This window comes from Stegostoma tigrinum, chromosome 26 (assembly GCF_030684315.1).
Source record: "Stegostoma tigrinum isolate sSteTig4 chromosome 26, sSteTig4.hap1, whole genome shotgun sequence".
Lineage (NCBI taxonomy): Eukaryota > Metazoa > Chordata > Chondrichthyes > Orectolobiformes > Stegostomatidae > Stegostoma > Stegostoma tigrinum.
Genome location: NC_081379.1, coordinates 37696056 through 37712046, shown reverse-complemented (window position 1 = coordinate 37712046; position 15991 = coordinate 37696056). Strand labels below are relative to the sequence as shown.

Sequence of the window (15991 nt, the reverse complement as noted above, 5' to 3'; positions counted from 1 at the left end):
TTAGTGGTCGAGGGATATTGGGAGGGAAGGGCCCGATTGATCAGCAATTTTGTTGATGACTGTTGCAGTTCCAGAATGCTGGATTTTACACAGGGACATGAGCAGGATCAACTTGTATTCAAGGTAGGAATGTAATCAGAACAGTTATTATAGCTGAGATAAAAAGGTGTAGAGCTGAATGAACACAGCAGGCCAAGCAGCATCAGAGGACCAGGAAAGCTGATGTTTTGGGCTGAGACCTTAGTCCAAAACATCAGCCTTCCTGCTCCTCTGATGCTGCTTGGCCTGCTGTGTTCATCCAGCTCTACACACTGAAAGCTTTGCTGGGACTGATCAATACATTGTTTACTTAATTTTACAGCGTAGTTAACCTGCTCTGCTAATGTTTATGATAGAGCTCTCTGCTTGATCTACAGAACTTTGAACAATAACCTTTGTAACAGATGGCATCCTGTAGCTATCTGCTGATGAGCTTGTGTGCCCAGGCTTCCTCCATGTTTTGTTCACCCCTCAGCTCTGGCCAGCACTGGCTCTTGGTTCAATAAGGCAATGATTCAAACTTCTCTTCCTTGTTTTTAAGTCACTCCATGGCCTCACTCGTTTTTCTCCCTTTAGCATCCTCCATACCTATGCCTCCCAGATATCTTTTGCTGTCGCCCCATTCTGGCCTCTTGACCATCTCCAATCTGCTTATCTTCAACATTGGCGGCCATGTCTTCAGTTGCCAATGCCCTGGGCTCTGGAGCAGCCTCCATAAACATGTCTGCCTCTAGCTCCCTTCTCCCTGTTGCAAATCTCCTTGTGTGAGCTGTGACCTTGGCTGATGGTTCATATGCCTCTGGGCAGCATGGTTCTGGTTTCAGATTCATTCTAGGAGATCTAGTGTAGTACTGAGGGAATGCCATACTGTTGGAGGGACTGTCTTTCCAATGAAACATCAGACAGAGTCTGCTTCCTTGAGTGGATGTGAAATATTCTATGGCACTATTCTGAGAGCACGCAGGGAGTTATCGGTGTCACAATCTCCCCTTAGTCAGCATTACAAAAGGAAGTTATCTGCTCATTATTCTGTTGCAGTCTGCACGCAAAGGGACTTCCAATGTTCCCACCTCATGTGATGAGTACAATTCAAAAATACATTATTAGCTGTTAAGCATTTTCATATGCCCATCATTCATGAAGGATGATAAATGATTCTTTTTTATAAAGCTATCTCTAACTAAGTAATGTTTCATATGTCCTAATAACTCCTTATGTAGTTTGGTGCCAATTTTTATTGGTTTATGTTTCTGTGTTGAAACATGGCACATTGTGTTCCTTTTACAGGCGTTATGTAATCCAAGTTGATGTTGGTTGTCTTTGATTTTCCTTGCCTGCAACATTTTCTCGCTGACTGATTACTCTTGTTCCCCTAGCCCCAAGTATGGAGCAGGACAGCAGTGCTGCTATGATGCCCAAGGCAGACAGATTCTAACTGGAGACTCTGTTGGAGGCAGCACCCCTGACCGAGGGCATGACTGGGGCTCCCCACCGTATGAGAGACCCCCAAGAATTCCCGGCTTCTCTCATGGACTCTACGATGTGATGAGCTTTTATTACTGCTGCTTGTGGTCTGATAACTGCCAGTATTACTTCCTGCATCGACCTTCTAGTGACTGCACAACCTACAGACCTCCAAAAGCCGGTAAGGGAGGACAACTGTGAATCATAGAATCCCTACAGTGTGGAAGCAGGCTATTTGGCCCATTGAGTCTATACCAACCCTCCAATAGGCATCCCACCAGGACATAACCTACGCCCTATCCCTGTAACCCTGCAATTCCTATGTCTAATCCATCCAGCCAACACATCCCTGGACACTATGGGCAATGTAGCATGGCCAATCCACCCTAGCCTGCACATCTTTGGACTGTGGAAGGAAACCGGAGCACCCGGAGAAAACCCATGCAGACACGGAGAATGTGCAAACTCCACTCAGACAGTCACCCGAGGCTAGATGACTACTTACCCGTGCAGTGATGAAGAAGACAATAATAATAATTGCCAAACAGGACCAAAACCAGGATTGTTTGTCAGGCCTATTCAATTTGGTCAAACCGCTAAAAATATTATGCAGCTTTAACCGTATCATTTTATGGCAAACAACTGCAGTTTATCTTCCTGTTAACTTCAGTCCATAAGACATCAGACCACACGTTGGGCCATTCAGTCCCTCAGATTTCTCCCTATTCAGTGAAATCAGGCCAAGCTGATTATCCTCAAGCCCACTCTCCTCTCCTGACCCTTGATACCTGTACTGGTTAAAAACCTGTCTCTCTCAGCCTTGAATATACTTACCTATAACGCCTCAAACACCTATTCCACACGTTCACTCTTCTCTGAGAGAAGAAATTTCCCTTGTTTTCTGTCCTAACTGGGTGACCCCCTTACCCTGAGATTATACCCTTTGACCCACAAGGGGAACCAACCTTTCACTATCTGCTCTGCCAATTCCTCAAAGATTCCTCTATGCATCAATAAGGGCTGCTGCTCACTCCCCTCAACTCCAATAAATACAGGCCTAACCTGGCCCCAGAAGACCATCCCTCCATGCCTGCTACCAACCTAGTGAACTTTCTCATAATTGCCTATATTGCCAGGACATCTCTCCTGAAATAATGGGACAATAACTAGCACCTCTTTTACCAGACTTCAAGTCACCTTTCCCAGTAGTGAGCCTGAAATTGGACACTTTCTATACTTGGCATTTGATTCACACCTTGTGGGATAGCAGATGGAAAACACCTTTGATTTTGATTGTAATTTTACTGCTGCCTTCAACACCCCTGCTTGTTTATTTGTAGGCGAGGGGTGTTGTAAAATTCGAAGGGAAGCCCACCCTGGGCCTGTTCCCCAGATTACACAGGGTGGGTGATGCATCAGACAGAGAGTCTGCCTGCCCTTGGGCCTGCTGAGCTTACATGCATCACATGAGAGCCTCATTCTGCCTCCACTACTACAGTGTGGGTGGCAGGGGAAAGTGGAAGCTGTTGGGACGGAAGTTGGCAGGAGGGTTGTGGGTATCTCTTTTGTCCCAGAATCAGACAGGCCCATCTTTCAAACACCCCTTGGACTTGCATGAGGTTTAAGATCCCTGACGCTTCTTCATCTGGAATTACTTGTAGTCCAGGCAAGTGGCCACTACACAGTCCTGGTGCTGCTGAGACTATAGAGTGGCTGGACAGTCCAGTTAGTTAGCAGTAGTCTATGATGGGACTTCCTGTCAGATGGTGGTCCATGCTCAACTCTAGCTCCATTGAGGTTGTTTGCAGCGTAACATTGCTGTGGAGCAGCTGGTTATTGGGTGGGCAGGCTGACCATGGACCTTTTGGCTGGCTTTGGGATGTGGTGGAGCATGGAGGCAGGGGCAGTTCCAGAAATCCTGCTCCTGGCCCCAGTCCCTGACCTGACCACTGTAAGCTCTGTATAGATCCAGGCCTGATGGGACCCTCTCCCTCAATCCCTTCTGAACCCCAGGGGAGAGCAGGATATTTGCATTCCTTGTAAAATCCACCCCCAAGAATCCAAATACAAAAAAATTCTTAAGCATAATCATATATAAAAATTGCTGCAAATAGATGTTATTGAACTCTCTTCCAGCCACAACATTTGGAGATCCACATTTCTTTACTTTTGATGGGGCAAACTTTACCTTCAATGGGAGGGGCGAGTACATGCTGGTCACAGGAGAAAGAAATGGCACAAATGTTACAATGTTACAAATCCAAGGAAGGACCGAACAAATCAAGACTGCAAATGGTAAGATTCCACAGGCAGTGACCATTCACTATGATTATTACAACTTATTGATAGTCTGGTGTGCTCCTTTCATTGTCTAAGAGCCAATTTCCATCTCTAAACATACTGCTGAAATGAGCTTTAGCCTGTCTGTAATTAATCAATGATGCAAAAGTGCTGAATTGTTATATTATACACTTTAGTGCAGGTGAGGTAAAATATCCCTCAGGTCACCCTTTGTTTACATATGCATAGTACTTGACACCAACCCAGCAATCTGAGAGCTGGCTCCTAGAGTGAGAACACCTGACAGTGATAGTAGGAACTGCAGATGCTGGAGAATCTGAGATAACAAGGTGTGGAACTGGATGAACACAGCAGGCCAAGCAGCATCTTAGGAGCAGGAAAGCTGACGTTTCAGGCCTAGACCCTTGGTGAGGGATCACTGATTGGAACAGGGTAACTGCTCCACTCAGGGAACTCAGTTTCTGAGGGAGCAAATTGTTACAGATGCTGGAGTTTGTACTGAAAACAGAAAATGCTAGAATTCAGTGGTCAGGCAGCATCCTTAAAGGGAGAACATGGTGACTTTTTAGTGTAGATAAATCTTCTTCAGAGCTGGTATGAAGTGTGGAGGGGGCAGCATTTATGCAGTTGTTGGGGGTTGGAATGCTGGGGGAGAAAGGATGTTGATTTTTTTAAACAATTGATAGTCATCTAGACTCCCTGTTAACTTGGTCTCTCTCCACAAATGTTGCCTGACACACTGTGATTTCTAGCATTTTCGTTTTCATATTCTGAGGTCCACCTGGATGACCTCCAATCACTCTACAGTCCCATATTTCCCCTGCTATATTTTGATGCTTTGGGTCATTTCTTTTCTTTCATAGCCTTTACAGATATAGTATAGTGAAGCTGAAACTTTGAAGGGATTAAAAAAAAACAGGTAGTTGTACCATTTCGAGAGTTTTAAGGAATCTGAATAACTGCCCTTTACAAATAACACCCTTTGAATTTCTAGCTTGATGAGGTACTTATGTGGTATGGCATTTGGTCCTTATAAAAAGAAATAAACATAATAAATCTTTCAGCAAAAGAGTCAGAGAGGACATGAGGAAATTCTTAGGTAGGAGGCTCCATGCACAATCTGGGACAGGTGGTGAGAAAAGATTCAATAAGAATTTTTAAAAAGTGAATTGGATAAATGACTGGTGGAAGTTTTTTTGGGAAAGTGGCCAGCTGACTTCTAGATCCCAGTCAGAGATCTGTTTTGTTGTGAAGGGTACACAAGTAACTTGCTGTAAGCACGTTTCGATTTTTCTCTTTAAAATGAGTTGAGGCTGTTTGAGTTGATGTCAGGAATAATTGAACAGATGTTTGAGGGTATGGGGCCGCGGTGTGATGGGGTGCCAGATATTCCTGGTCCCAATTGGAACAGAACGAGGTGGGACTGAGAAACACAACCAATGAGTGGAGCAGTTGGAAATCCTGCTCCCTTCTCTCCCTTGTAAGGGCAGGGAGAGAGTAGTCCTGCGTCTCTCATGCTTGCATGGAAGTTTGAGTTAACATTGTGGGCTCATGGAGACACCTCCCCACATATGATTTCTAATTTCCTGCAAGGGAAAGGACCTCACAATAACCTTGTGGAGCTGTGAACCCAGAAGGTTTTAAATGCAAAGGAAAGTAGTTTTGCTTCCTTCACTATTCAAAAAATGCTGCAGCTAGAGTTATTTCCATTTTCCTTCAGGTGAATTGTGACCGTTCAGTGACTGAAAAATGTAATGAGCCCTTAAACAATGAGCTTGCCAGATTGTCATTCGATATAAGTAGCAATCTGTCAAGTGAAAGATCGACATTACAAACATGAAAAGTCTTCACATGATTTAAGAAATGGTTCATCTCATGGATAACCTACAGTACAATTTACACTGTTGAAAAGGTGGCATAATATAATAGCCAAGTGCAAATGTTTCATCTTTTCCCATTGTTTTTATGTATTCAATATCAATATCTGTTGAAATGGCAGTTCTAAAGTCTGTTTGTTTATTTAGGGAGTTTATGGGCTCTTGGCTAAAATCCAATTAGCTAATCATTTTACACAGGTTTCACATTGGTTATATAGATGCTTTGAAGAAGCTCTTTGTTTACTGAGAGAATTTTATGGTACTAAACAGCTCCTAGCTATTGTAATACGATTTCTGAATACTGTTCACAAAGTGGGTAATAGCTTAGAAGTATGAGGTTGAGAGGAGTAAGGGTGTAGGAAGTAAGGAAATGAAGAAATAAAGATAAGGAAGTGAAGGATGAAGAGGTTAGGAAGAGAGGGGGTAAAGTGAAAAGGAACATTTTAAAAAGTGAACAGAATGATCAACTTGTTTAGTTGAGTCACTGATTACCTTGAATAGACCAGGCCAGTTTTTTGTCAGTTGCGACAACCATTTTAATCAGCGAACTCAAGGTGGTCTCCAGGCAACTTTAGGCCAGAATCCTTCGAAGATCTTGCCTACCAGCATTTTTCAAACCAGAGATCAGATCGTAATGGCAGAATTATTGTAGCAGTGCAACCATGAGTAATTACAGCGGTGTAAAAGTGGATATTTATATTGATGTGACAAAGGATAATTATATAGGTGTTATTGTGCATAATTAAACTAGTGTGACAGTAATTGTAGCAGTAGGTCATTATATAGTTTGACAGATGGTACTTATATCTGTGTGACTGAGTAATTAAAACAGTGTAGTAGTGAATAATTATAACAATGTTACAATGGGCTGTTAAAGCAGTTTAATAATAGACAATAAGAACAGTGTAATAGTGAGTAATTAAAGCTGTGCAACATTGGATTATTATATCACTGTAACGGTGAGTAATTAAAGCTGTGTAGTGGAGGGTAATTACAGGAGTGTAATAGGGAATCATCATTGCAGTATAAGTGAGTATTTATTACACAAAAAGGTAATGGTTCTGGAACAGTTGATATTGGAGACTTGTTGCATTAACAACAGAAGTTGCTGGAAAAGCTCAGCAGGTCTGGCAGCATCTGTGAAGAAAAAAATCCAAATTAACGTTTCAGGTCCGGTGACCCTTCCTCAGAACTGATGGTCGCTGAGAAAACGTCCGTTTATATGCAGAAAATAGGGAGAGGCAGGAAGTAAATGACAGGATAGAGACTAAAGAGAGAAGAACAGTTGGAATTGTTCAATAATTTTAGGGCCTGAACTCTCCCATGCCCCAGCCCCCTACCTCACACACCAGGTCTTGTTACCATATAGCCCGCCATTACACACCCCCTGCTGTTAGTCACTAACAGTCCCCATTAACAGTTATTCACCCTCCTTTATCAACTCCTTTGTCTGTCCAACTGTTCTTCTCTATCCTATTGTTTACTCCCTATCACATCCCCCACCCTATTTTCTGCATATGAACTGACATTTTCCCAGCTACCATCCTTTCTGAGAAAGGGTCGCCAGACCTGAAATGTTAACTCTGATTTTTTTTTTTCTTTGCAGATGCTGCCAGACCCAAGCTTTTCCAGAAACTTCTGTTTTTGTTTCTGATTTACAGCATCCGCAGTTCTTACAGTTTTTTTACCTGTTGCGTTAAACTCCGCCCAATCTGACGTCCACATGACATTACCAGCTCTCGATCTTCTGGAGTAACGATGTCTGCTCATTTTCCTCGTGACAAGGCCTATCTTACTGATTGTTATCATACAGTAAACTATAGCTGAGAAAGCCCCTTCACTTTAAGACTCATGGCTTTAATGTTAGTCATTATAGCACATGTAATATCGCAGCACTGGTGGAAATGCGAGATAACAAAGTATAAAGCTGGATGAACACGGCAGGCCAAGCGGCATCTTAGGAGCACAGAAGCTGGTGTTTTGGGCCTAGACCCTTCATCAGTGGGGGAAATGGTTACTTTATAGCACATGGTAACAATGGTGAGAATTTCTTTGGATCCAAAAGCAGAGAAAGCCAGTGGACCCAGAAGCAGAGAAATCCAAGGGATACAAGAGCGATGCTGGACAGTTACAGGATGAATGAATTTAAGAGCTACTCATAGAGATAGTCAGCAGCTGAACTGTCAACCGTTGGCGAACAGCTAACAATGACCGTTGCCACTGTTTGAAGCAGATATTACAGGGCATGGCGACAGAAGAAAATCAAGGCCCATGGAAGTGATATAAATCAAGATTGTAGCACCAGTAATATCGCAAAACCAGAATTAAGGTAGCAAAAGGGCCAGTTCAAAGATTAAACAGAATCTAACAGAATAAGGTAGTACAGGGAATATTGAAGCTGCATTTAAATCATGGTTCAAGCAGGAAGAATTTATTAAAGTAGCCAGCTTTATGTGAGAAATAATTGAAAAGAATGGGTGTAATTTATTAGGTTGTGAAAGATGGGAAATCATCCATTTAGCAAAAATGGGATATCTACATTTTGACTGCACAAGCGTGGGAAAAGCTCCATTAAATAATACTGAAGTGCAGCACTGCCATACTGCAGAATGCTGAGTCTAAATGAAGAATAATTAACCAGCATTGCTATAGTGTACAGTTTAAAAACCTGTAAGATATGGGGAAAAATAGCATTGCTGTATGGAAGAAGTCAGAATCACTTTGGGAAGAGATCAAGTTATCACTGATATATTGCAAGTCAGGAATGAAAGTAGCATTGAGATTTCTAATGAGAAATTAAATACTTTAAAATAGGAAGAATACGTATTGACAGGAAAAGTAATAATATCTGACAGATTTAATTTTAGAAATGGGCAAAATAGAACACAGGATTGGACATTTTGGAGATAACAGTTTTAAGGTTCAAATTGCTGCCAAGCTACACTTAAAATCACAAACTGAACTAGTTATTATGTTCAACAGGATTTACAGCTAATGAGGTTATAGCTTGTCAAAACATAAAAGAAAGCACAGATACTTTCAACTAAGGCTTATAAACATTTAACATGTCCTTTAATTTTTAAAAAAATTGTGCTGGAAGCAGAAACCAAGAATAATCACAGAAATGCTGGAAGCAGAAGGACAACTTTATCATAGGAGAGCAACAGAATCTATCCAGTTTATAAGGATACCATAACTGAGAACACTCATCACAAGCCAACACAAAGGGTAGGCCAGACAGCAGACAAGAGTCAGTGTCATTTTGTGGAACAATGATCACTCACAGGCATGAATAATGTCAGCTTTGAAAAAATTACAAGATCCGCAGAACTATAAGTCATTTCCAGAAGATTTATAGAAGCAGGATTCGATTATAGGGGAGGGGGAAGAAGTCAAATGGCTACTCTCTCAATGAGAATACAGTAGAGAAACTGACAATGTGGAAGATATCCAACGTTTTTCAATGAAAATTGTTGACCTCCATGCAGAACCTGCTCATGTCGATGGAAATCCTGTTAATTTTGAGCTTGATGCAGTAGGGAGTGTCTCTACCCTATCAGATCATTTAGAATTTGTGAAGAAACAGAAGTTACAGTCTATAGAGAAGATAGGCCAGGCGGATCGGCCCTCAAGATTAAGAGTGTACTCCATGCAATTCTGCAACATAAAGGGTGGATGATAGCAGAAAATGTATACATACTTAATACTCAAGGAACCACACCTGTGAGCTAGAATACCCATTTTGCCCTCAATCATCTTCGAGAGGTCGAAGAATTGGAACTATTAAGCACCAGCAACTTCTTTGAGAATACATAACCTGAATTATTCACATGATTTGGGTGGGTACCGGGGAGGTGGGTCTGGGTGGGATGCTGTCAGGGCCAGTGTGGACTTGCTGGGCTGAAGGGCCTGTTTCCACACTGTAGGGATTCTATGATGATGATAAATACAACATCTTGTCAAAGAAAGATGCTAAACTGTTATGTCTCTACACACTAGCATAGCATCCAAATAGCTAGGTCCCACTTGAAGAAAAAGTTGACCTTTATAGAGCATTAAGTAACCACTTCACCCCCATTCCAGTATGGCTTTTGCTAACATACTTGCTGATGGCTGAAAGTTGTAAATTAAACTCCTGACCTATCAAAGAGATTGACTCTATATCTGTGTCTACTGGACTATGGTTATGTATATAAAAATGAGCATTCTCACTGACAGCAACAAGCTTGCCTCTATTGTGAAACCAGAAAGTGCTGGAGAAACTTCAGCAGATCTGGCAGCATCTGTGGAGAGAGGAGCAAGAGTTAATGTTTAAGTCCTGTATGACTCTTCTGCTGGGTCTTATATTTCTTGCGTGTCTCCTCTTCTGAAGACGTATTAATATTGACATTGGGCCGCTATAATGGATCTTCAGAAGAAGGATCATGGACTTGAAACATTGACTTCATTCCACAGATGCTGCCAGACCTCCCAAGTTTCTCCATGAATTTCTGTTTCTATAATTCTGTCATGCCTGGTTTAGATTGGTCCTATTTCCTTAGCAATAAATGTGATGCTTCTTCTGAAGGAGTTATAGCATGATCTAAAGATCCGTGTTTTCATAGAAGTTTATTTTGGGAGTCAGAATTGTTTTCTAATTGTGCTTGATAGAAAGTATTGATTTGTTTGTGGTGTAACTAGTATACTTTTGTTGTTTACAAGTTGTTTTCTTTCTGCACGGTTTTCCAAGTTATTGTGATGGAGCTAGCCATTGCTTCTGTTTGGGTGATTTCTTTCCTCCATGATTTGAGGGCAGTGACTCCTAACATCAAAAGATTTTGGCACTTTTTGCATTGGTTTGCCTTGTGATGATTTGGAGTGTCACTGAATGAAGTGGCTAGGTTCTGATTGTCTTCTGGAGTGAATTTTTTTTTGTTTGTTCCTCTGATTTTCTTCATGGTCTTTCCAAATCTCACCTCGTAACACAAGCTGGATAGACTTTTTTTTTCAGTCTGAGATCTTCATTTTGCTGTAAAGACCCTGCAAAATGAACCAGAAATTCTGACAATTCTGCCTCTAATTAATACTGGTTGTAATGCTGCATTTTGCAAAATTTGAACAATGATCACTTACTGAGTTGTTGACAGTTTCTCGTTGAATCATGCTCCTTCCATAATGAAATTAGTTCTCAATGTAAAGCAGTTGTCAAGTGCTTTTGATGTCATCAAAGCTGTCAATATCTTATCTAACTATTTTTCTGTGATTATGGTAGTCTGGTAATATTTCCACAGAATAAAACAGTGTACTAACTTGTTCTGCTTCTGAATTGGTGTCTAGACCTGAAGCAGTTCCATTTCTCATTGTTTCTTCCAGGCAGGCCAATTTAACTTACTGATGCCTGAGATATCTGTAATGTTGAAACTGCCTGGTGTGGGATAACTTTCTGCATTCCTTTGTTGAAATTAAATTACTCATTTAAATTCTGAAAGTTTGTTTTTTTAAATTTTTGGAATTCTATGTATTCTCAGCTTCTCTTCAAATTTCAGTTGTGATTTCAATCCAGTTACTACATAGCTTGTTGGATCTTTAAGCATTCTTTTCAAATTGCTGTTAAATGTTAATTACAGATCTTCTGTTAAGCAGTTTAATTACAATGAGTTATTTCATAAAGAGAGACTTCAATCTACTTTGATTTGTCTGTGATTTTTTTTCTGTATTTTAAGTTATTAAAGTTTCTTTTATCTTTTATATCTTTATGTACCTTAAGTTGTCATTCTTCACCAATTTATGATTTTGATTGAGAGAACTATGTGGGAGTTTGGTGCCATTTTACCCTCCTTAATGGTGTCTCTCATCCTTTTCAACAACAGGGATGAAAAACACCATTCCTGCTTCAGACAATTTGCGTCCTTTTTAATCAGAGGAACATTCTTTTGGGAGTTCCCATGTCTTTAAGGATTTTTGGTTGTAATAGTGAGTAATTATAGCAGTGAAACTCAGTAATTATAACAATGTGGCAGTGGCTCAGTTAGTCAAGGGCAGCCTCTGATACCAGACCAGGGCTTGGACATGTTCTGTCAGTTGCATGGGGCAGTCAGAGACAGGATACTGTCCACATAGGAAGCTGAGGAGCCATGTGTTGGGCAGTCCATCTTGAGTCTTTCTGCCCTATTGCAAGTTGTTTTCCTCGTGGAATAGCAGAACAACAGTTATTAAAGGAGATGAAGGTGTGTAGCGAGGTGTTAGGGCAGTGCATGCAGGGTAGGGAGGCGTCCTGAATGAGTGAGTAGGCAGCATTGAAGGCAAATGGTGAATGGTATCAGGGGTTGGGATGGATGACAGAGAGTGTGGAAGGTGTTGCAGGCAACAGTGAAAGCGCTAGAAAGTGAGCCTTGGTGAGAGGTGGGTACATTAACAGGGATGGAGTGAGCATGAGGCATTAGAGACAAGGCACTACAGTGCTGGGTATTCCTCCAGAGAATTGTGGCTACACTGACCGTGGTGGTGTCATGACCTCATTTATTCATTTAAGTGGGGGGAAGAACCTATGTTGCATCTGCATCACTAGGATCTCCAGCTGGTTGCCTGCACTGCAGAGCAGGCAGCAAATTTTTCTTCCTCCCCCATGTATGGGGCAAATGTCAGAAACCATGCAGGACAGCACAGGACTAGCAATGACTGTCCGTGGGCACAATGGCTTTTAAAGATGGTGTCATTACCAGGGATGCCAGTCAATTCTGGTATATCCTAGCAGTGGCTGGCTGTTCCAGGTACAGTGAGTGGTGGGATGGTGCTGGAATTGTTGTAGTTCAACACTGGGTAATTTTAGCAGTGTCACAGTGAATAATTAAAGCTGTACGAATGTGGTTTCTTGTCGTAGTGTAACAGTGAGCAATTGTAACCGTGTGAAAGTGGGATCTTATAGTAATGTAACAGCAAGCAATTATAGCTGTCTAACAGTCAGTAGTCCCAATAATTTAATAGTAAAGAACTATTTCAGAGTAACAGTGCATAACAGTGCTCATAAAAGTTGATACTTTTGTAGGTCAAAAGTTAAGTGGAGTATCTGGGAACAATTATAGCCGTGTGAAAGCAGGTTAGTGTAGCAGTGCGACAGTGCGTATTGTACCAACTTAATAATGGCTTATTTTAAGTGTGTTGGTGAGTAATTACAGAAGTGTAACAGTGAGCACTTACAGCAGCATAACAGTAACAGCGTAGCAGTGAGTAAATTCTACTTGTATAACGTTGCATAATTATAGCAGTGTCCCATCGATTAGCTATACCAGTGTATTTGAGGGTAATAATCAGTGAACAATTATAGCAGTGTAACAATGAGTAATTATACCACTGTAGTAGTATGGAATTATAATCACGTGACAGTGTAATTAAAATAGTGTAATTATGATACTAATATAACATTGTTAATTACAGCAGTGTAACTATAATTATAGAAGAGTGATATTGAGTAATTATAGCAGTGTAACAGCATATAATTATATCACTGTAGTAGTAATGATATTAATGTAGCAGTGTGTAATTATACCAGTATCACTGTAGCAGTAATTATGTCAGGTGCAGCAGAGTAATTATAGCATTGTAACAATTAGTGATTGTAGTAGTGTAAGAGTATAGAATTGGAGCAGATGAACAATGAGTAACTACAGTGGACAGTGGATAATGCAAGCAGTGTAACAGTTTTTGTAGCAGTGTAACAGTGAGTAATTATAGCAGTGTAACACAGACTGGTTGATTCTATCAGTGCAACGGAGAGTGATTGATTATAGCAGTGTTACAACGGGTAGTGTGAGCTGTGTAACAATGATAATTTATAACCGTATGACAATGTGTAATTGTAGCAGCGTAACAGTGAGTAATGATGCCTGTCTAACAGTGGATAATTATAGCAGCGTCACTGCGAGAAATAATGGCACTGTGATATTGAGGAATTATTGCAGTGCAGCAGTGAGTAATTAGAACAATACTACAATGCATAGTTACAGCAGTGTCAATAGTGAGTAATTATAGAAGTGAAATGTGTAATTATGGCACTTTTACAGTAAATAATTATACCAGTGTTACAGAGAATAATTATACCAATCTGCCAGTGAGTAATTAGAACAATACTACAATGCATAGTTACAGCAGTGTCAATAGTGAGTAATTATAGAAGTGAAATGTGTAATTATGGCACTTTTACAGTAAATAATTATACCAGTGTTACAGAGAATAATTATACCAATCTGCCAGTGAGTAATTCTACCAGTGTAACAATCTGTGATTAAGAATCCTGTGTAAATTGGAAACATAATAGTGGAAATGATAGATTTATAACTGCTAAAAAATTGAAAATTACAGTGGCTAACTATAACATTATGATGATGAGAATTTAGCATAATTGAAGTCAATAGTTATATAATTATAACATTGGACAATTAAGATACAATTAAGTGGCTATAAAATTGTGGACAATCATAAACTCTAGGAGTTGGCACAATCACAAGTTGATTTGGACCTTGAATTCTATTGCAAGCCTGATAAAAAATCTCCTCTAAGATTTACAGCTGAAATTTTTATTCTGTTCAGGTTTATGTCAGAGCAATATTGATTGGCAATTAGCTGCATTGCCTTTTTACAGGAACATATGCAAATGCGACAGGCTTTACAGCTGTTGCTATGCAGGAAGGTGACTCTGATGTGATTGAAGTCCGTGTTACAGCCCATTCTAGTGATGATGCTTTGGAAGTGCTGGTCAATCATGAGATTGTAACCTTCAATGAGCAAAACTGGATGGATCTTAAAGGTGAGTTTTTTCTTTTGAATTTGTGAATGCTCAGTTAACCTGGATGCGCCCAGCTATTTCATGTACTGCCCAGAATGATAACTATTATCCCTCTTTGCACTAGGGACCTGGGTTTGATTCCATTCTCAGGTGACTGTCTGTGTGCATTTTTGCACATTCTCCCTGTGTCTGTGTGGGTTTCCTGAGTGTGCTGGTTTCCTCCCATAGTCCAAAGATGTGCAGGTTAGGGTGGATTGGCTGTATTAAATTGTTCATAGAGTCCAGGCTAGGTGGGCTAGTCATGAAAGATGCAGGGTTACAGGATAGGGTAGGAGGATGGGTCTGGGTGGGAAGCTCTTTGGATAGTTTCTGCGGACTCAATGGGCTATACGGCCTGCTTCCACACTGTAGGGGATCTATGATTCCATAGCTCTCATCAGGTTGCAGTCTCACTCCAAGCATTTTAGCACCAAGATACCAACAGTGCAATGTAGTACTAAAGGAATGCTATTCTGTCTGAGCTGCCACCTAATGGGTGAGATGTATATGGAGGTCCCATCTGCCTTCTCTGGTAGATGGAAATGGTCCCATGGAAGTATTATGAAAAAATCATCATTCTTGCCAGCCTCCAAGGACATAGTTATCATTCAAACAACATCACAAAATACATCCCAATTGTAAAAAAAGACTCAAACTTAAGTCTGTTTCTCCCTCCACAGATGCTACTGGACCTGATGAGTTTCTCTAGCACTTTGTTTGTGTTTCACTGAGTGGATTATCTGGTCATTTATTAATTGCTGTTTGTGAAACAATGTTGTGCCCAAATGGCCACCAAGTTACAGCACAGCCGACATTTCAAGTAGTCCTCGATTGGCTGTAAAATCCTGAGCATGTGCTATAAGAATGCAAGCTTTTCTTTGTCTCTCTCTAGATGAGCCATATTTTTGGGTAAAGACACCATCAGACCACAGGCTGATGTACTGTGGGGATAATTATCTGACGTCTTGCACTCCTGCAGGTGTTTTTGTATTTTCGGATACTGCGCAGAATGTTACTGTCATGTTTCCTTCTGGAGCTGGCGTGGAAACACGAGCTAGGGGCACACTCTTGAGTATCACAGTTCTTTTACCGGACACATTTGTGAACTGGACGGAAGGTCTCTTTGGAGTAATGAATAACAACACAGATGATGACTTCACCTTCAGAAATGGCTCAGTTCTGTCGGCTGATGCCAGTCCAGAAATGTTCTACGAACTGGGTGCCAGCTGTGAGTAGACCTCTCTAGTTGCTAATTCTTTCTTTTGACCCATATCTAGACATACATTTTACTGAACAGCCTTTTAAATCAATCCAAGTCCTAATTTTACTAAATAAATTCAAAACAATCGTTTTGCTTTGTATTTGGTGCAGTGTTCAATGGTTTGATTCATCTGTTTCTGATTGTTAGACTGGTAACTGGTTAGTGCTCACTGTGTTTGATTAGTTTAGAACATAGAACATAGAACAGTACAGCACAGAACAGGCCCTTCAGCCCACAATGTTGTGCCGG

General features: G+C 40.8%; 1 protein-coding gene across 9 annotated transcripts in view; it reads left to right on the top strand.

The window, feature by feature from the left end:
* susd2 (sushi domain containing 2) overlaps nt 1–15991 on the top strand; it is a 138489-nt gene that overhangs the window by 83088 nt on the left and 39410 nt on the right. For all 9 annotated transcript variants that reach the window (XM_048556406.2, XM_048556401.2, XM_048556400.2 and 6 more), the window contains 4 exons: nt 1416–1684; nt 3640–3798; nt 14299–14463; nt 15461–15709. In XM_048556406.2, the coding sequence (XP_048412363.1) occupies nt 1416–1684; nt 3640–3798; nt 14299–14463; nt 15461–15709 (842 nt within the window). The remainder of the gene's footprint in view (nt 1–1415; nt 1685–3639; nt 3799–14298; nt 14464–15460; nt 15710–15991) is intronic.